The 21177-nt window shown below is 48.3% G+C and overlaps 1 protein-coding gene across 1 annotated transcript in view; it reads right to left on the minus strand.

Annotated features, from left to right (window-relative positions):
* Positions 1 to 21177, minus strand: part of SYT17 (synaptotagmin 17) — a 35236-nt gene extending 14059 nt beyond the window's left edge. The window contains exons 1-5 of the mRNA XM_086622365.1: positions 21163 to 21177; positions 17766 to 17783; positions 16223 to 16371; positions 10977 to 11125; positions 9924 to 10543 (exon numbers count right to left, since the gene is read on the minus strand). Coding sequence (XP_086478491.1) covers positions 9924 to 10543; positions 10977 to 11125; positions 16223 to 16371; positions 17766 to 17783; positions 21163 to 21177 — 951 coding nt within the window. The remainder of the gene's footprint in view (positions 1 to 9923; positions 10544 to 10976; positions 11126 to 16222; positions 16372 to 17765; positions 17784 to 21162) is intronic.

Raw genomic sequence — 21177 nt, forward strand, 5'->3', positions numbered from 1 at the left:
TTGCAATCGTAACAAAATGCTTAAATATCTTTAATGACACCTCAAATATTAGATTATAGAAATAAGAGGCTAAAGCACAGAGAAGACAATAAAGAAAAGAGCTCTGAGACACGGTCACAGCCTGAACTGACCCAAAGGACTAGGTCCATCAGCAGGTGGGTCAGCACACGAGGTACCCATCCCTGGCAAAGCTACCAGTGGCTCCCAGGAAACTGAGGCTGGGGCTGCCAGGAAACCCAGCCAGGTCACGGCTACTCAGCTGCAAACAGAAAAGCACAATTTCCACTGAGTGTGGATGAACCAGAAGGCTCAGATCAAACCCCAGGACGTGTTCAGGAAAAAGCCCCATCCCTCTGCCAGGAGCGGCAGGCACCTCCCGCCTGGCAGCACACGGCAGCTCCGGGTAAGCACGGGCCGCTCGGCTCCTCATCTAACGAGCCAAGCGCTACAACCGACGTCAGGAAATGGTATGAAGTTTTCCCCCAGGTGCCTGGTCTCCTCTCCTGTTCCCATTGACTGCCCCGGCAGAGGCAGCAGGACGTGTGTGGCATGCAGGAGCGGGTGCCGAGCTGAGGAAGTCCGGTCCCTCCGATGCTGTACAATACAATCCCATTTCATTCAGTATCTGTTTTTTTTTTTTTACTTTCTACAGCAAATATGGCAGTAGGCTGCCTGACTTCCCATTGAAGGTCTCTGCGTCTCAGGAGGTGGCAAAGCAACCCCTCCGTGCTCAACCCTGCACGTCTGGTGAGCAAAGGAGGGAGGCACCATGCAGGGAGCGTTCACCACTCTTGTGAGGTCAAGCCATGCCTACACGCACTGCTGGGCACAAAGGCTGCACAACGTACGGATCTAAGAGAGTCTCACATCCGAGGTGATTTAAACGTCATCCATCTAATTTAAACTATCATCTTTGGTTTGATTTTTCCCCAAAACCACTCCTCTCAAGTCTGTGGCTGGAACAGCCTGAAGACACATTTATCACTGAGAACAGTCAGTGACTTTTGAATCTCTTACCAGGACAGTGTGGAAGCACCGCAGTGCCCACCTCACCACCCACAACAGAGGTATCCCTCTACTTCAGCTCATTTTTTACAACATACCAACATTTTTAACACATCCCATTCTACTTTCACTTGCATTCAGTGCTGCGTCCAGCTTCACGCAGGCTTTAATTTCTAGAAATTCAGGTACATTTCGACAGCACAAATTAGGAAACTAATTAGTGATGTTATTACCTGCTGAGAAGGAACAGCCAAACCACGCCAGCTGCAAATGCCAAACTTCTGGCAGTGCCAGGAGGCAGACTGGTGCTGGGCAGGGATGTAGGACCTTTCAAGTCACCCCAAGCTTAGAATACTGAAAATCCACAGTAAGGTTTGGGGTAATTACTGACAGATTTGTCCGTTGGTGGAACCTGTTGACCTTATCCAGGACCTGCAGGAACAAGAGCACTTGCCTGGGTCAGGGAGGAGAGGTGAAGCTCAGCAAGGGCAGGCAGATCTCCACACTTCCAATACATGTGTATTTATACACAATACATGTGTATTTATGCTCCGTTTCTAAAAAAAATCACCCCACGTTGTACACTGACAATGTCACACTGGGTACGTAACAGCCCCCGAGGCACAGCCAGAACCAGGCACCTGCCACCCCCCTCCTCAGCACCATGTCCTGTAATCCCTGCAGAGGTTGCTGGAGAGCCACTATAACATAACCACCACACTGCTGCCCAACCCACAAGCCTTCGACAGGCAAAGGTAACACTAAATCCCTGATTTTCCACAGGACCTAATCTAACATGGATATTGGCACCTCCAGAAAAATCTTTTTAAAGATCCGGGCTTAAATTCAAGTAAGGTGAGATACAAAACACTATACTCCATAAGTGACCCACCAACATCAGAAGGCAGATCATCACCAGCTTTAACAAGTCTCAGATGAGGCCCAATTTCCCCAGTATCAATAGCACCTTCTGCCCCTTGATGTTTTTCAGGTGTGCCCAGACTTCTGTTCTTTACTTCAAGGGAAGGAGGACACAATCCAACGCACAGAGGCCGTGGCAGGACAGGTGTGCTCAAAGCCAGCAAGGACCCTAGCAGGCAGAGCACTGGCAGTGCCCACGGCGATGACAAAAGGTGTTTTCAGAAGGCAGCTCACCTCCCCGTGCAAGTGACTCAGCCTTTTCAAGGCACTTAACTCAAGTAGTGAACTGCCTCTGACCGTATAAACGCATTATTTCTAGCTTAGCCACAACGATCTAGGAAACATGCTTCAAATCCTGCCTGAGGCGATGTCAAGCACTCGAGAAAACAACCAGCGGCCCCCAGCCAGCCACCATGTGTTTCTCCCCAGCACGTCAGGCCAGCCCTGCCCCCACCGTGCCATGCCACCTCATGCTCATAGCTGCCTCCTCTTCTTCATTGGTCGTCATTAGCGAACAAGCAAGGAATTAACGGGTTGCTCCAAAAAGCCCGAGGTGTACCTCCTCAGGTTTTAGTTCCCAAGCTCATGCCACGGTGTACCCTTGCTGATGCGACAGTCTCATACATAAGGCACACTGGTGGCACAGCTGGTGCCAGGGGTGACGGTGAGAATGCAGACAGAGCTGTGGCTTAATGCACCCACTGGCTGAGCAAGCAAAACTGAGAACTGGGGAGCACGGTGAGGTCCACTGTGGAGAAACAGGACCCTTCTTGTAACATGTCAGGCAGGAGACTCAGCTCAGGGAGGGATGAGTGGCCACAGAGGTCTCGGGTGGCTCGTAGGGTCCACGGGGATGCCCAGGGCACTCCTCTGGGCCAGGGACCTGCTGGGCTCACCTGCACCCTGCAAACACGCTGGGTTGCCAGAACCATTGACCCCCAGGACCATCACCTTCTTCAAGGGCATCTTTATCAGCAACGGTGTTAAGACACATCTGGCTGGGACTGCAGGCGCAGACACACAACTTTTGTTTTGTCACATGCTGCAGCCTCCCCAGACGCCGGGCTCTCCCACAGGTGCTGTGCAGAGCAGAGAGATTCTCACGCATGAGAGGCGTCATCGGTACATAGTTCACCATAGCGAAAGGAAGCGCCTGGATTTTACTTTTCCTAGGTCTTTTCATCAGGAAACTAAAACGTTGTTGTTTTCGCATATTTTGCTCACAGAAAGTGGCATGCAGAGGTGTCCCTCCGGCACCGCCGGGCAAAGGCATCATTTTAGTTGCCGTTATTATGCTGATGACGCGCTGATTTGTGCCGAGATCCCAGATGACCCTGGAAAAGCAATTTCCTGTTTGATGAGGTGCCGGAGTGACACCAAGTCTGGGATGTCTGAGGCTCTCCTGAAGCTCTGATTAACATTTCACTCCTGGCTGCTCCTCTCTGCAGCTGTGTTACGCAGCCGGTCGCTTGGATTCGCAGCCTTGGGCTCGCCTGTGATCCAGAACCTTCTGCAGTTATCGTTTGGGTTGAGCCAGACATACATAAGAAGGTGTTTTTTTTTTTCTTTTCTATTATTTCTGAAACACAAAGAGGCTACTTCAAGGGAAGAGCAGTTTTTAATTAACACCATTCGCACACCTTGTCTGGATCAGGGCAATTCTTTCCTCGCAGCCCCCCCAGACTGTTCGCTGTGCATTGCTACACCACCAGCACAATTCTGCAGCTGAAACCCTCCCTGGTTCCCGACGGCAACCAGAGCACATTACATCAGCACAGACATCTATGCAATGCTCCTAATGAAGTTTCAGATTGATTTTCCTCCTCAAGGTTATCTGTGATGGTACCTCCAGGCACATCAGAAAACTGATGGTTTAGAACAGTTTGCTCTAACAGGCTTTCTACAGCACCCTGTGACACACAGCAATCACTTCAGGAAGGCTGAGCTATTACGAACCAGAACCTGAAAAAAAATATATACTTACCAACGGACAAGAACAGTGTTACCTACATAACAGACACCGAGAAGATGTATGATGGAAAGAGGCACAAAATCCCTTCTAAAGTCTAACTGGTTTTGCATCGGTTTGGATGGCCATGAGAAAGCCTCTCCTGTGCAAAGACCTTTGAGAAGAAGGTTTCCTATGGAGAGGTCCTGCCCATGACCCCCACCAACCCCTCCTCTCTGGGCTCCTCAGCAAAATACGCCCCACAGCATCCCGGTCCTCTGCAGAAAGGGCGAGAAGTGAAGAGCACAGAGGGGAAGGGATGAGGTGACTGAGATGGCAGCTGGAAGCAGAAGAGACAGATAAGGATAAAGCAGAGAAAACGATCAAGGAGAAAAATGTTTCAGTGCTGGAGCTTTAAAGACTAGAAAAGGAAAGAGGCAAAAAAAATCCACTGAAATGGATCTGGGGAAAAAAATAACAACACACAGCAAAAGAAAGATGGTAGAATGTCATAAGCCAAAACACGACAACAAACCACAGGTTGAGAGCCAAAAATACTGTCATCATGACAGACAAGGGTCCATCACAGCATCCCACCACAGCTCCCCCAACTCCAGTGACCTGCAGGGCGGTGGCATCCTGGCCCGAGCCAGGCTTTGCCCAGGGCATCTCTCCCGCCAGACAAAAGTAAAACACCAGGTTGATTTTAACATCCTGTTAATGAGCGAGCGTAGCCCCACGTGACTAATCCACATTCATCATCAGTGATCCAGCCCCATTCCTTCAATTAAGCAGCCGCTAAGCTTTTGGACAGATTAAAAAAAAAAAAAAAGGAAGAAAAGGAAAAAACCCTGACCCTTCACTTCCATGTTTAATTTCCTGTGAGGGTGTCAGGAACACTGACCTCACGTTCCACACTGCCGCACACAGCCTTGAGTCAACTGTTGGGCCAACTCTCTGAACCAGGGCTCTGCCTGTCCAACACCTCGTGCCGGTACCAGAGACGGGTGCTGGCGTTATTTTCGATAATACACTGTGCTACCAAACGCAAGGCATCATCCATGTTCCCGAAGGACAGCTCCTTCTCAGGACTGCAATGGATCAGCCAAGGAACAAAGATGCCAAGAACAAATCTGGTAGACACACAACCAGAGGCCTCCAAGCCACGTGCCATAACCACCCGGCTGCATGGCAGAATCCAGCGTAGCACTCAAGAGGAATGCTCCGAAACAAGTCATTACCTGAATTTCAAATTCCTTTCTCCCAACCAAGGCACAGTAAGAACAGCAGCACGGTAGATAAGCCTGTTGTAGGCTTATCCCTGAGATGGGAATCAAAAATTGCAGAGAGCTGCCATAGCAAAGCCACTCCATTTGTGGAGCACATCCTATTTTGAAGGCAAAAAGCTGACAGCTCCTTAAATGACTGTCATTCTAGTGCACTCATAGTACAAAGTTAAAAGAGCAAGTCCAATACATACTCCCTCTACTATAAAAACAACTTAATTTGAGGGGAGAAGGAATTTTTACGCTATTTTCCCACCACGACCAGGCAATTTTTTTTCCTCTTGCAGAACGATCTCCAAGCTCTCATTACTGCTGGTCCAAAACATTTATTCCTGCCCACTCAAATCTGCCAAAAGAGAAATGAATCATATGTCAATAAAACTTGGAGTCCTGAACATGTGTTTCAGAATTAATCTTAAAATGTGCAAATCTGCCACAGCAAGGCCTGCCAACTTCATTCATGGTAATTAAGCAAAGCCACACACATTTGAGGGGATATTTAAGGAGTGCAGAGTGTTCCTATGGGGACTGGACTCAAGAGCTACTCCATGAGCCGCTACCGCGCTTTAGAAGCACGTTAATTACCCTGCAAGAAAAAGCCTCTCAGAACCGCCAAGGATAAAGAATTTGGCAATACCTGCACTGACATTTTCTACAAGGAGTAGGTCCCTCTGTATCGTCACAGCCAGCAGCTCCCCTGTGCCTCTGCTTCGGCCTCGACCCCCCTCAGTGCTCAGTGTATGACCCAAACTGGAAAAGCCCTTATGCACAGGTAGGGCGTTCTGCCTGAAGCCTACCACTGAGTGCTTTACTGCACCCATCCCGCGAGACTGAGGGGACAGTGCGCTGCTCGCCCACCATGGAGCTGTTGGAGCGGATCCAGAGGAGGCCACAATGATGATCTGAAGGCTGGAGCACCTCTCCTATGAAGAGAGGCTGAGAGAGTTGGGGTTGTTCAGCCTGGAGAAGAGAAGGCTCTGAGGAGACCTTGTAGCAGCCTTCCAGTACTTAAAGGGGCTACAAGAAAGCTGGAGAGGGGCTTTTTACAAAGGCACGTAGTGATAGGATGAGGGGCAATGGCTTTAAACTGAAAGGGGGCAGATTTAGATTAGAGATAAGGAAGATATTTTTTACAATGAGGGTGGTGAAGCACTGGAACAGGTTGCCCAGAGAAGTTGTGGCTGCCCCATCCCTGGAGGTGTTCAAGGCCAGACTGGATGAGGCTTTGAGCAACCCGACATAGAGGAAGGTCTCCCTGCCCATGGCAGGGGGGTTGGAACTAGATGATCTTTAAAGTCCCTTCCTACCCAAACCATTCTATGATTCTATGTTCGGGTTCTCTGATGACCCATTCCCAACATCATGAGCATGGCAACACTGCACAGCCCTCGCCTCGGTACACCCCAGGTAAGTTCTCAGGCTGTTAGCAACTCCATGAAGCGGTAATCAAGATACTCTGCTATTAACAATGATGGGTTTTCACCCACGGAGGAGCTGTATGTCCCATCCACAGCCCTAAGGAGCTTATCCTGGTCCAGCTCTCGGTGGATCAGCACACTCCATGGCAACAGCTTCCAGGTGGATACAGCATCTGGTACAAAACCAGATGTTCATCTTAACTGATGCCATTTAGGCCACTTTCTCTGCTCTTCCACAAACTCTGCCCCATCCCACTTCCACTGGTATGAAGAGAAAACCTTCTCCACAGCTCCTGCCATCTGGATTCACTTTCCTCCATCTCTCCAGCTCATCATGTTTCTGTCTATAAACGCCAGTAAAATAAAATAGAAAAAAAAAAAATCCACATATTTTGTGTCTTTCGTTTTTACATACCACATCTACGACTGTCTCTTTTTCTCTCCCGACTGTCTCTTTTTCTCTTCTTCCTGTTACTGGTTTTCCAAGCACCTGCTTGAGCATTTTCTCCAACATGATCTTTATGGGTAGGAGGGTGCTGCTGCCAGCTGCTGCTCAGTGTCAGCGCCCCGGGCAGCCAACCCAGCCTGGAACATTTGCATCGACTCACCATCAGAACTGCACAGCGGTGGCTTTGCTCTGCTCTCCAGGATCCGAGGACACCTTCCGCAAAATAAAATGCTGTTGCATGTAGATTTTTTTTGTCCCCATCTGTCACAATCTCACAGCACGAAGTACACTTCAGCAGACTCGGGTTCAACCCAACGAGAAACTAATAAAGGCTGTCTGTCCCTCAACTAATCAAGCAAAAAAGTGAGAAGTATAAAAAAACCCTGTTGACATGTCAAATCTATCATTCCACAGGCAGAACCTTCCAATCAGCAATGAAAAAAAACCTCACAAATTTCTAGCACAAGCATCACTGTTATTAAAGACATTAGAACGCAGTTTTTCAAAGTAATAAGCCTTATTGTTTTCCTTCTTCCAGGACTTATTTTAGCCCTTCCATCAATGCATTTAACTTTAATCACTCCTATGAGAAAATACACCTTATTCAATGAACTTTGAAAATCTTATCACTGAGAAAACATGGGAAGATGATACCAAACATCCTCCCTGGATGTCCCGGTACAAGTACCGTTATTCTCTTTGCAGCTGCAGTCCGCCAGCTAAGGCAAAAAGAACAACGAAGCATGAGAGGACCAAAACAAGGCACTGCACTGATCAAGACGCAAAGGACTTTTTGCTTAAATTAAGTTGTGCCTTTATCTGCTCTCTGTCATACAGAAAAGGGCTTGTAAGGTCAGGCCTGTCCTCTCAAAGGGAGTTTTCTCTTTTTCTCCTTCTTTTTATAAATATCAGAAATGCCTATTTCTGCATAAATAATTTATTTTGAATCCTGGTGAAGCAAGGAGCACTGCTGGAAACAGCAGCAGCTTTCAGCAAAACTTTGGAGAGGGAGGGAGGAAGGGCTGGCTCTGAGCTTGGCACACAGAGGCAGAGATGATCTTGTCTAATCAAGGTCTGTATTAGCTGTGGAATGAATCCATGTCACTAATAAAGAGAGACATAACACAGAGAAGTATTTATCATGCAAAAGCAGAGGTGGGGGGGGAACCACGAGGCGGCACAGTGTGAATCACGGGAGAATAACGGGATGTAAAGAGGAGAGCTCTGTCCTGAGATACACAACGCAGAGCCCATGATGGACGACGAACACCAAAAAGAAAATAAAATTGTAAACAAACATTTGGGGGAAAAGGCCCAGGCAGAGAGGGAAGCCCAGGAATATCCGTCCTTGTTCACTTTCCCTATGAATCACTTCATAACCCAGTTGACCCCTCATCCCCCACTGCCATTCTACTGAGCAAAGCAGATCCCGCCGACATGAAGACACATCCTCCATAAAGACACACTCGGGGACCCCGCGATTTTGACTTACGCCCAACTTTCATACTTTCCCTTTTGCATGAACAATGTTCAGGCTAATCCTGTAACGCTCCTACTTCCATCACAGCAAATCTAGCCGGCTCTCCTGCTGTTCTCAGGGCTCCAGAAGGTCTGCAGAAGGTCTGAGCAAGAGGTCGAAGCGCTCTCGGCCCCTCTGCACACGGAGAGGGGGCAAAGCAGAGCGCGACCTGGCTGACTCACGAACAAGCACTTCTCGGTGGATTTTATTTCTACAAGTGCCTCATCACAAATTTCCACTCCAAACCAGACTCTCAGACTCGCACTGTAAATCAGCGGTGAGGTCAATGATTTACTGTTCATCTTGCCTAACGTTTCTGGCTGTGCCACCCTTTTGTGAGCACACAAAAATCAAAGAAACTGTGATCCGTACGAGTTCACACAGGATTTTGATTCAGCAAAGGCTATAAAACTTAGAAATTGCAATCTCAGAGCTGGTGAGGAACTGGGATCAGCAACCATGTTACACCAGCCCTGCGCAGTACTCCTGTCCTCAGCACAAATGTTTGGGATGACGCTCATGCCACGCTCTTAGCTTGGCTTTTTAGGGAGTCCTGTGCCTCTAGCTATGGGTGACACTGCTAGTAGCAAATGTGGTAGCTAACTGCTGTTCCTGGTGGCAAAGCTCAGACCTTCCCATTGAAGAGCTCTTGGCCTGGCTCGGGAGGAGGTGGCACTGACCAGGGCCCTTTGCTGGAGACAGAAGTGGAAGCACGTAGATCCTCTCTGCACCTTCTCCTCCCATCCCATCGGACGGCTGATTCTAGCCCAAAACACATGCTTGAACTCGCATGTGCACAACGTGCCGCTTACATCAGACAAAACCTACGGCAAGTTTATTTCCTCCAGGGACATGATGAAAATAAATCTACCACTACCTTGCAATTTTTCACTCATGCATTTTTCTGTAAGTCTGTAGAGAGTGTCTTCCATAAGCTTTCTTGATTTAAATCATTACTGAACTGGCACCAGTGGTTCTCCTCATGTCCCATAAACACAATCATGTTAACAACCACAGGAGCCACCCAGATGGGACAGTGTCACTGCAGTGTCTGGGAATGGATGCAGGTCACTGCAGCGACAAGAAAGATCTTCCAAAAGGCGCAGACTTCCAAAGCAGCCTTGAGTTGTTCTCAATGGAGGTGACACAGGATCTTTTGTCATGTCACCTCCTTTGAATATGAAAGACGACAGCTCCTCTACCTCACTGTAGCGGTTAGAAGATCAGTTATTGGCCCAACGTTATTTCAACCCAGCAGATGCTGTAGTAACACGATGACAATGACTAATTAAAAACTGCATTACTTGCCAACAAGAAAAAGAACCGCACAAAGAAACAGCGAGCAAAATTGTGGCAATAATCTGATAAATTCTATTACCTGAGAACTAGGCACAAGGGCTTTCCACCAGTGTCCGCCTTTCACAAGGTCTACATCGCTCAAGGGCATTGACACTTTGCCAATAACACAATGGCGTGAGAATTTGTCAAAATCCACTACGGTTAAAAGCAGAGTTCTTCTCTGGGCTTCTAAAAAGGGGATTTCAAATGTGTACCTCTCTTCAAACACCGGGTTCTGCGTTTTGCGTTTCACTCCGGTCTGCTTGGAGTTCTTCTGATCAGGAAGAAGGCAGATCTTCACATAAGGGTTGGAGTGAGCCATGTCTTGCCTTGAACCATCATAAGAAATGGGAGGAGGCAGATCTTTAGCCTCAATGACTCGCACTATTAGGTAATTATGCAACAGGTCGTACTGAGTGCTAAAATGCAGCATGCCCAGCTGATACTTGGACAAGATCTCCTCATCTGTCAAGGAGTCCATATCATCGTTATTCGAGTCAAGAGAGTATAGTCGTGGTTCAAATTTTCTAAAATAGTCATCTGGGGTGTAGGTTTTTCGCAGGATAGTTGGCTGAACTATTTCCTTCTTAGCTCCTATTATTCCAAACTCAATAGGTTTAATATCAATTAATGGAGAACTCGGCCTCCTCGACTCTAAACCTAAACGAGAGAAATGCACAGATACAATTGTCAGAAACTCAACTGAAGTCATTACAGGCACAAATCCTGCTTTGGGTCCTGCTCTGGGTACCGCTGTGCTGCGCCTGCACAATGCCCGGCACAGCAGGCTTCCCAGCGGGACTTCTCACCAGTGCACGGACAACACCTAACAGCACCCTTAGGTGCACCGAAGTGCAAGCTCAGCTACACTTTACCCACCACCACCCTTTTTCACATGCAATTGCCAGACATTTGCTTCAGCAAGAAAAACAGGGCTGGCCCCTTCCACTGTGCTCCTGCAGAACAGGACGAGATTTTAATCAATGTACCTTCAACCCAACTTGATTCCCTGTCTAAAAGACGAAAGAGCAAGCGCTACAGTTTGATTTTCTTCCCCACAAGAATTACATTAAAGTTGGAAGGACGACCTTACTTGAAATCCGCCTCGTGAGGCTGTAAGTGGACCGTGATGCATCTGAAGACGACCGCCTTCTGTCAGGGGAAACATCCTGAAGAGTGGGAGGCAGCTCACTGATTGTATTATCAGAGTCTCCATCTTTGTCCTCATTTTGGCTGCTTATCCTGTTAAAACAAGAGATCTTTAGGTGATTCAGTCCAGTAAAAGGAGTATATACAGAATAAAAATGCCTTCTGATGCTTTGGGTCTAACCTTGGGTGCACATCCCTGCATGCTGCAGGATATCTCTTGATCTATCTGACAAGCAAAAGGCTGAGGAACTGACTTCAAGCCTGTTGCGTAAAAACCAGATTCTTCATCTTTCTGCCTGTCTTTCAAACAGAGTTATATCAGTATTAGAGCACGACACAGGCCATGCGGGCATATGTGACTCAGATCTTGATCAGAAGTATTGCATTTGTCTTTAAGAAAAAAGAAACAAAAAAACCTCAAAACCCACAAACCCCAGCTTACTGCTGTAAATTCACAGCTCCACTTTGGAAGCACAGACTTCACCAGAACGAACCAGCATGGGAAACCACTGTGCTCAGACATCTCAAACATACCACACGTCCCTCTCAGTGCAATATTGCTTTGCAGGTATGCCACTAAGGCTTCAAAACTCAATCTTATCTATGTAATTAGTTAAGAGCTATTTATTGATGTGCCTTTTTAAATAACTGGCTGCTTTTTATCCATTTCTATAAACCAGAGGCGATTCTCAAAAGGTACTAATTTTACTGCCCAGGGGTCTTAGTGGGAGCAGCAAAGATGGCAAGATCTAAACAACAGAGCAAGTCTCGATGAGAGCTGTAGCATCTTTGAGAAGACTCAACAGAATTATAGAATCATAAAGAAGTCCATGTGTAATTCCCATTTCAGTTTGTTTACACGTATACACACACACACACACACGTATGTTGATTTTATATGTAACAACATTCTGGTTAAAAACCTCAACCTATCACAGCCACAGTGGCTCACGAAAGCAGTCAGGATCTCCCAACCTGACTGAAAGAAGAGCAAGAGCAGACAGTAACAAGTAGAGGAAAGTCAGTCTCCAGCGTTCAGAGGAGAGCGGCTGGCAGACATCTGCCGATGGAAATGAAATCACACAATGGTGTGTGATGCATAGTGCCTCATGCAAAATAAGCCTTTTGGTTAATCCATGAGACAGAATACTCTAAAAAATAGCAGCAGATCACAAGGAAAGCATAAGCATGAAATGGGCAAAGCAAAGAGGGACACTGTGTGAGTTTTGCTCCTGATTCACCCTCTCTACGTGCACGGCTCAGCTGGGTATCAACGAAATATGTTGAATCATTTGCTTTAGAAACCAGTGACTGGACTAGAGCGATAAATGTATTTTGCAAAAAGCAGTAAACTCACAGAAAAGACCCCTCAAATGTAAAATAGATTTAAACTGGAAATTCTTATCCAAATTCACAAAGTTCACAGCAGGGTCCATGCAAATCTCGCCAACCCACAGTCACACAACTCATCCACGTTAAAAAATAAGCCTGTGAATAATCAAAACCAAACTCCGTGCTAAAAGGGGCGTACAACAATTGCACGACTGTGCGGCCCACTAAAGACAGTCCAAGTCATGCAGTTTGACATATAATCAGTACTTGGAACACAAATAGCTTTTTCACGCCTAAACGCAGGTCTGCACAACCCCAGGTAGCATTTGGACATACTTGTGTTTGAGAAGCAACTGCACAGAAGGAGAAGGGAGGGTGAAAAGGGAATCAGGAAGAGAGGCATTAAGGATGTTCTACAATGGGTAAACGTAATAGTGAGTTAATAACGTACAGATGACCTTTAGTAAGGAAATTGCTACTGAGCCACAATATTTTTTCCTCAAATAAACTTTGGCTCTGGTTAAAGCAGCTCTGCTTCTGTTTAATTCAAACCTTTGGGAAGAGGAGCCACATCCTGATCTCAATTCTGTCTCACAGACCGTGCACCGTTTATCTTTGGGGTTCATGGAGAATATTCCGTAAGAGGCAGCGCCAACATACACCCTCACTCCCAGCCTATTTCTGCAAAGATCAGAACGCAAGTGCTCCTCGTGAAATAAGAAGCTACCATGCGTTCAGGCCAATACAATTAGACTCATTTCAGTAAGAATTTTTTTTTCCTAAGTTGCCACTGTAAAAAAAAAATCAGAAAGGGAGAAAAATCAACAATCTCCCAAGAGGAAGGGCTTAAACTTGCAGCTTTAACTTCCCCTCCTCAATTTCCAGGACAACAAGGTGTCTCATAGCTGCCAAAGGGAAAACCTATGGGCAAGAAACAAAGGACGGACTATTAAGCACAGGCATTCAGATATTTGCTAGTAGGCCAATGACGACCATAAAAGTAGTTTCCTCCTGGGGACTAGGTGGGAAGGTACAGAAGGAGCAAATTGCATTCTGCATTACACCAGTGTCCTGGGCCCATGAAGAAGTGGCAAGATGGAAAGATCTCAGCTGAAAACCTAGATCTATTTTTAAAACATTTGCAGGCTGTGACCAGGGAATACAATAAATTGATTTGTTCCCAAATTCAATGCACGCATCTAACTGTGGAATACGGTGGTGTCAAATCTGTCTTCCATTTTAGGGGTTTCCACTGAATCCAAGAGACCCCTTTTCAAAAATAAAGGAAAACAAAAAAAAGGTTGAGGGGTCAGTTGACATACACAGATCTCTGAGCACTTAAAAACATACCCATTAAACATCTTATTCTGAGACCAATTCCAAACCTTCATTCTGCTCACATATCTAACTCCAGACCTTGTTTCCTACCTCCAAAATGCATATGGAGATTTAAGACTATAAGATCAACACAGTGAAAACAGAAATCTTCTTTGGCTTCTGAATTCTGAGCCAGCAGAGGTTGCACAGCACCGTTTCCACCTTCAACCCGCACCCACAAAAAGTGGAGCCCTCCTATCGACTGACAAACAAAATATACCACTTCTGTCTCCTGCCTTTTGCTCTCCTTTCCTCTTCGTCTTCCAGACTCTTGTTCCTCTACAGGCTTATTTTCTGCCCCTCTCCACTCAATCACATCCCCTTGTCTCCCTCACCTCTCCATATCTCTCCTCTGTTCTCTTTGCCCACCTCACTCAACTCATTTCTGGGTTCCCTTGCCATTTTCCAACAAAGTCACTCTGGAAGCTGAAAGCATCGCCATCTTCCCTGGCACCACCCTGGGTCCATCCCAGACTAAGAAAAGGAGTCAACAGCCTTTTCAAGGAAGCAAAGCTTCATCTCCAGCTTCCACATCAACATGTGTTAACAGGTATCCTTCAAGAGGAAATGGTGACTTCAGCGATCCTAAGGCATGGCAGCATCCAGACCTCTGCACAAAGCAAAGCTACCTCTTTCGCGTGTCCTGTTCTTGGATTCCTGCTGCCCCTCTCGGGCACCACCTCTGGGAACTCCCCTTCTCTCAGCACTAGAGCAGAACAGGAAGACCCTAACTGCACCAGATTGCATGAAGCTGGAAGGAAAGACGGACAGCTGACCTGGGCTGAGGTCCCTACCCAGGGCTGTCAGCACGAGTAGGTGCAGCACGACACGGCTGAATAACTGGGCCTTTTTTTTTTCAGAGCGCATTGTCTTCTGCTTATGGTCATTCCAATAAGTTAATGGTAGAGGCTTTCAGATGGAGCAGGACTAGAGGAAAACAACACAGGCTGGAGAGAGCATTTTATGAGTCCAAAGGTCTGTGCATTCTCTGCCTGTGGCAAAGTCCAGCTCATCTGCAAAGTCACCATACATCTGAGTTTTGAGATCAAAAGAAGAACAGAGCTTCAAAGCTTACAATGCCCCTTTAGCCAGACAGATGGATCCAGTCGTCAAAAACTACACTATGAGATAATCACCTCACACCCCCAAACACATGTGATACCCCTTCTGCTCCTCAGCACACGAGAGAAACTTCAAAGCATCCTCTCACAAGCCTAGCTACTTTCTCCCAAGCATGTAATTGTTCCTGCAGCAACCTTTCTACATCCAATACTTCAACCTCATCACCGTGTTCTCCTGTGCACAACGCTTTCCTATTTAGCATTGATTTTGTTTCCATCTCCCATTAATTGCAGGTGAATCCATTTCTGGGCACATCTCAGACTCTTAAATATGCTGCTCCACATTTTAAAAACACTCTAAAACATCTTGAACATCTCTGTTTTTATTGCTTCAGTATTAATTACCGTCCTATTCTACCTGGATTCAAAAGGGACAAGACTGCAATTTAAACCTGAGACAATTTCATGCAGCACCAAGACATGGACCTTCCAGACCTGACACAGAACAGCAGTAGGTACTCACAAGGAATAGATAAATCTAACAGGGTGTCTCAGTGCCTAGGTACCAACTTCTGAGCATCATATGATGCATTAAATAGGCATCTCCTGTGCAACAGCTTCTGGGCACACTGAAGATGGGTCTGTCAAATAATCTGCTCTCACAGAAGACAGCCCAGCCCAACCGACAGAGCAGGCACTGAAAGACAGGAGAACTCTGCTTCCTTCTTGGTTTCACTGATGGCCTCCACAGGGTCACCTCTATACCACAAGTTCCCAAATGAGAGGTAGCAAAACAGGGAAGACTTTACTGACTTTCTTTATAATAGATTTGCAAAATCACTAATCAAAGCCCCAGATAAAACCCAGCATTGCTGTTGTTGTTCTTTAATGATTCAAGAGGAAATCTTGAAGAGTACTAATATGATTCAGGAGATCAAGTCTTGCTAAATGAAACTTTAGATTAATTTCCTCTTTAGAGCACATGCAAAGTACGCCTTTCATCCCCCTGTGCGATAACCACCTTCACACTAGGATCAGAAAATGAGCATTTCAGCTCAGGTGAAGTGCCCCAAAGGGCTGGTCCATTTGAAGATGAAATAGGCCTGAAGATGAAAAGCATCTTCACAAAAGGGTGCACAGCTACACCAGTTATGAGCTTGCTATGCTAGCTTACAAAATAACTTCTGTCTTACTCATCAGAAAAGTCTTTTACAAAGACTAACCTTACTATTTGAGCTAAGAGGGCTGCCCTTTTTCACCTTGCCGTTGAGTAGCCTACGTTCCCACCCTCAGCAGGACATTCCTCCTTTCTACGTGGCATCCTCTGAACATCCTGTCGCCATTTCATATCAATACTTTCATCGCAGCTGAACAGCCCTACTCCTCAGTTAATGCTATGAAATTGTGCATCTAAACTTACAGCCAGGCTGGAGTCTGAGCAGGAAAAGGTCCCAGGATTTCAACTTCATCTTCATTTGTTTGACAACAGCTACAGTCGAAACACTTCTGACAACAATTTCTACAAGTCCACCGGCACAGCAAGAGATCCGAGATTCTAGCGAGCAGACCCTGAAGCCATTGGAAACCAAAGTACAAGATTACAACGCATCAATAGCTATTGAGAAATAACATTCAGCTGTATTTATGTTTGTGTTTCTGCAACAGAACGTTAAGAACTGTATTTATTCCATCTATATCAACAGAGAAGTGCTATGCAGTTACCAGCCCAACTTCACCAATGCCATAACAAGGCAGGGAAACAAGCATTCACTGCAGGTATTTTCCCTCTAGCAGCAGTATATTATTAGGTAGGTTGGCAAGAGGGTGATTTACCAAACACTATGGCGTAGCAATATGCTAGAGTGGAAACGTGCTTATTCTTCCACGCACATCAACAAACTAATAGATCGGCAAACATACAACAGAGGAATTAAAAACAGAAGGTACGCGAAAGCTCCAATTTAATCTGGCGAGGGTCTGTTTAAGTTGAAAGTCTTAACACAGCAATGCGAACACGTTTCGTCCCTGTAGATGCATCAGCACATAATATTTGTATGATCCATACACACAGGGTATGATCCATACCCGATGAACTTGCCACTAGGATGGATTAGCAAAAGCTGCTATCCACATGCCTCTCCTCTGCTATCATGACTAATTTAATCAAAAACCTTCAACAATTTTTTTTTTTAAAAGAAGTTGCTTAACCCAGAAAAGTATTTCATTTCTTAGGGTTCCATGGTGGCACTGGCAGCATCCCCTGTAACAGTACTCCTCAGCTGGTAGGCCCACGGGGTGTGAGCACCCCATAGGAGGGGCAATGGGTCGCTGCCCCGTCTCCAGGCCACCCCTACAGCCTTCTCTCCACTTCAGAGCACTGCTTGCTTCAAGAGCAGCAGAAAGCCGAACCTTAGCCATTTCCCACCCACGCCAGCTCCAACTTCTGCGGTTTGCAAGAAGGCTCGTTAAGCAGCACAAGGGCACTGCTAATAGAGGGCATCGCTCCGTAGTCATTGCAGGGAGACGCGCAGCTGTGAGAGCACACGTGCGCATCCAGGGTCGAATGGCTTTACGATCGTATGTGACCTTGAAAAGTTCCTAAGAAGCTGAAGAAATAAAGCATGTGAGAATTTCTCCGTAGCTATCCCTCCAAAATACTGCAGACATTTGCAGTGTTCACGAGGGTGCGGATACAAGGGCACTATCACACCACGCAAAGGGGTTTCCTCTGAGGAGCGCGGGTCTGCAGAGGAGACTCCACAGGAACATTTCTCTTTGCTCTAGTAAAACACACAGCTTTTTCCACAAACAAAATCTTAACGTTGCAAAAAAGAAATTACCAGCCCAAAACGCGATGCATTACTTATATCTAGGACATCGGTAAAGAGTCAGAAAATACGAGACAATCCCCTCAGGATGGAGCGAGGAGACAGAGCAGAGAGTGAATCATCAGATTAACTCACCTCATTTATTGGTTCCAACTGTCCTTTTAGACATCCAGGATGAAGCAAAGGGGAACAAAATGAAAAAGACAAAAACAGGTTACCAATGCTCAAATAACTTTAAATTTCCTGCCATGACATGCCCCGGCCTGGGATGAGCTTGGATTTCTGGCAAGACAGTACCTCGAAAACATTAGAGGAAGGAGAGGTCTCGTGACCAGGCATCAGCTTCTGATGTTTCCAGGCTATTCCCACCAAGCTCCCCCTGCTCCTCTTTCCCCAGGAGTGAAATTCCCAAACCCATCCTGAAGCATGAAAATCCTGCTTGTTGCCCCTTGCTAACAAGGTATCACAGGCAATCACTTATTTTCTTTTCTTTAATAACCTGTCTCTAATTGTAGCAACTATTCACTGCTGACAGCAAACCACATCCAAATTCTCCAGTTAGATGGCTCAGTGGAAAAAAAGGCTTTCCTCCAGATTCAGCCCATATAAACGCAGTTTCAATGTCAATTTGTTAAAAGCAATGTTTCTGGGAAAGGGTACGGACTCGGAATACTTTCCACTATGTACACATCACTTGAAGTAGCTGGACATCTTCAGTCTCATCCTCAGGTGGGTCTTGAAGAATATAAAAAATAGAAGTGCTTAAAACTGGAGTCACACACTCCAGTTCAAAAATCTGCACTACAGCCATTGCCCCCAAGTCGTGGAGAAAAATCTACAGCAAAGGAAGAAATCCTTGCAAGCCAGTGTTTTATTCACAAAGCCACCCTTGGAGCCTTATCCTTGACCCACTTCATTGATACCTGGAGACTCGGTAGCACATCAGATGCCTGCTGAAACGTCTGTCCTGTTGCTTTCTGTTTGGTATCTAAGTTTCCAAATATTCCTGGCTGTCTATCTATAGAGGCAGTCCCTAAAAAAACAAAACCACAAAACCCACACAACAGAAAAAAAAAACCCACAAACCCCCCATCCCATCTCTTCTCTACTCTTCCACATATAGAAATCGGTTTCTAGCTTTATGCTCATGACAGGGACAGGAGCAGCCTTTTACAAAAAAGCTGGGATGCAGAAGTTGCCTTTAGTTCCATGAACTCTCCAATGGACCACACTTCAGCCGCAGCCTCCCTTTTAAACTTCTCGGAAACCAGTGCTTGCCAAAAAGGCCACCCCTTGTTTGAAACACAAATTAAGAGACTGGAAATGCTGCAGTGCAATGTGACGAGACAGTGATTACCAGGTACCCATGGACCAACTGTTTAAGAAAATCGTGAATGATTTAAAGGGCTTTATCATTCCTTATTAATGCAAAGTTGCAGCCAAAGCACAGCAGCCAAAGCTACAGTGGTTTAGCAAAGCTGCAACAAGAATATTTAAATTGCTCTCAAATGAAGCGGCTGGATCCATGCCATGCGATCGAACGCCACAGCACGTGCTGTGCGAAGGAAGCGGCACTTCCGAACAGCCCGCAGGGACACCCGGCAGGCTCGTGTCAAACAGCCCTCCTGGTCATGACTGGCCACCAGCCATGTCAAACCACTCCTGTGTGCCACCAGCCCCCAGGGCACACCCAGTGGTCACACAGGCACCACAATGAAGTGCCTCTGCGACCACCCACAAATCTCCACCAAGAAAATTGGAGGACAGAAATAAGAACTAAACGTTACAGTGCAGAAGTAGTAAACAAGCAACCAGTGCCATACAGGGCTTAAACGCAGGGACATATGAAAGGAGAGCAAACGTGACCAGCTGTGTGAATCCACCTCGCTCACACAGGGCAGGAGGGTCAGGGAAGGGCAGAGGTTTAGGGAAGGATGCACCAGTCCGAAGGTGTTGGGGGATCCCAGGAAGCAAAGCTACTGAAACACACTCAGCACCCTCGAGGAGAAGGGCTTGGCCTCCAGGGTCAGGGAGACACCATATCATGCCAAGCCAGATAAGCAGAGGACAACCCAGCTGGGAGCCCCCAGACACGAGTGAACCCTCGTCAAGGGCTGACAGCAGCTGTCCCAGGCGCATCCCCTCGCCTGGAGCCAGGGCTGCTTCTCTGCCTCACACCTTGCTGCAGGAGCCCAGCACCCCCAGCCTGCCCAGGCCCACGGGGAGCATCGCCTGCTCCAAAGCAGCACAGCCATCGGTCAAGGGACCAGCTACAACACCCCGCCATGGCAGCGTCCCCAGGGACACTGCAGCAGGGCGGGGTCCCCACTGGGGACGGACTGGGTCGTGCCCCCGCTGTTACAGCCCCAGGGAAGGCTCACAAGCCCCACCACACTGGCCACCGCAGCCCAGGGACAGTGGGGTGCATGGCCTCCCACCACCCCAACCTGACCACCGCCACAGTGTGGGGATAACGCGGTGCCCCCACTGCCCTCGTCCCCGCCTGGCCACCCCCACCTCGCCCACGGGGCCCCCGACGGCGGCGCTGACCCCAGGGCCCACCCGGCCCCACTCGAGATCCCCGCCGAGCCCAGCGGCCCCGGGAGCCCCGCACCCGCCCGGCCGAACGCCACCTCCGGCGAGGCGCCCCTCGCGGGCGGCTCCTGCCCGCCCCCCCGGGGCAGCGCCGGCCACGCTCCCCGCTCCCACCCGCCGGGCGCCGCGGCGGCTCTGTCCCGAGAGGGAGGAGGTGGCTGGAGGCGGACACGGCCCCGCGGGACGGGGGGTCACGGGTGGCGTTGGTAGCGGGTGTCTCGATCAACGCCCCAGCGCCCGGACTCCCCGCGCAGCTAGAAACCCTCCGCTCGGGTTCATCTCAAAACCGGGCGGCACCGTTCGGAGCTAAGGATGGAAAACAGGCAGCTGGGAACTGCAGGGCCGGAGGGGAAAATCTCTCAGGGTTTAAACCAGCCCAAAATTTAATTCAGCCTCACGCTGCTGGAGGGGTCCCATCCATCACGCCCAAGGCTGGGGCTCGCCGCAGCCCAGGGCTCCTGTGCCCCCCACCCCGGGCTGGAGGGGCCGACTAAGCCCCCAGCGCATCTCGGTCTGCCCGCGGGTTTTAGCGTCCTCCTCCAAGGCCCCAGGAAGTCCTTGTGCGGGGCCACCCCGCTCCCGGCGGCAGAGCGGACAGAGGGCGGAGGGCTGCTCGCCGTCCCCCGCGGGGATCCGCTCCTATCCCGGCGCCTGGCGAAGGGCAGGCTGCGAGTCCCGCTCCTGCCCCAGTCCCGCCTGCCCCCCTCGCCGGGGGCTGCTGCCGCCGCCGGGAACTCCTCCCCAGAAGTTAACCCGAAGTTGCGCACCAGCACCGGGCAAGGAGCACGGGGAGCCCCGCCGTGGCACCGGCGCCCGTCCCACAGACGAAGCGGGAGGTCCCTCCCGCACACGCCCCAGACACCCACACCCACGCACACACCCCGCCCGGGGCCGCGGATGACCGCGGGGGCCCGCAGCGCCGCCGCTCCGCACCCACCTGGATGTACGCCAT

Source organism: Tauraco erythrolophus, chromosome 17, assembly GCF_009769465.1.
Source record: "Tauraco erythrolophus isolate bTauEry1 chromosome 17, bTauEry1.pri, whole genome shotgun sequence".
Lineage (NCBI taxonomy): Eukaryota > Metazoa > Chordata > Aves > Musophagiformes > Musophagidae > Tauraco > Tauraco erythrolophus.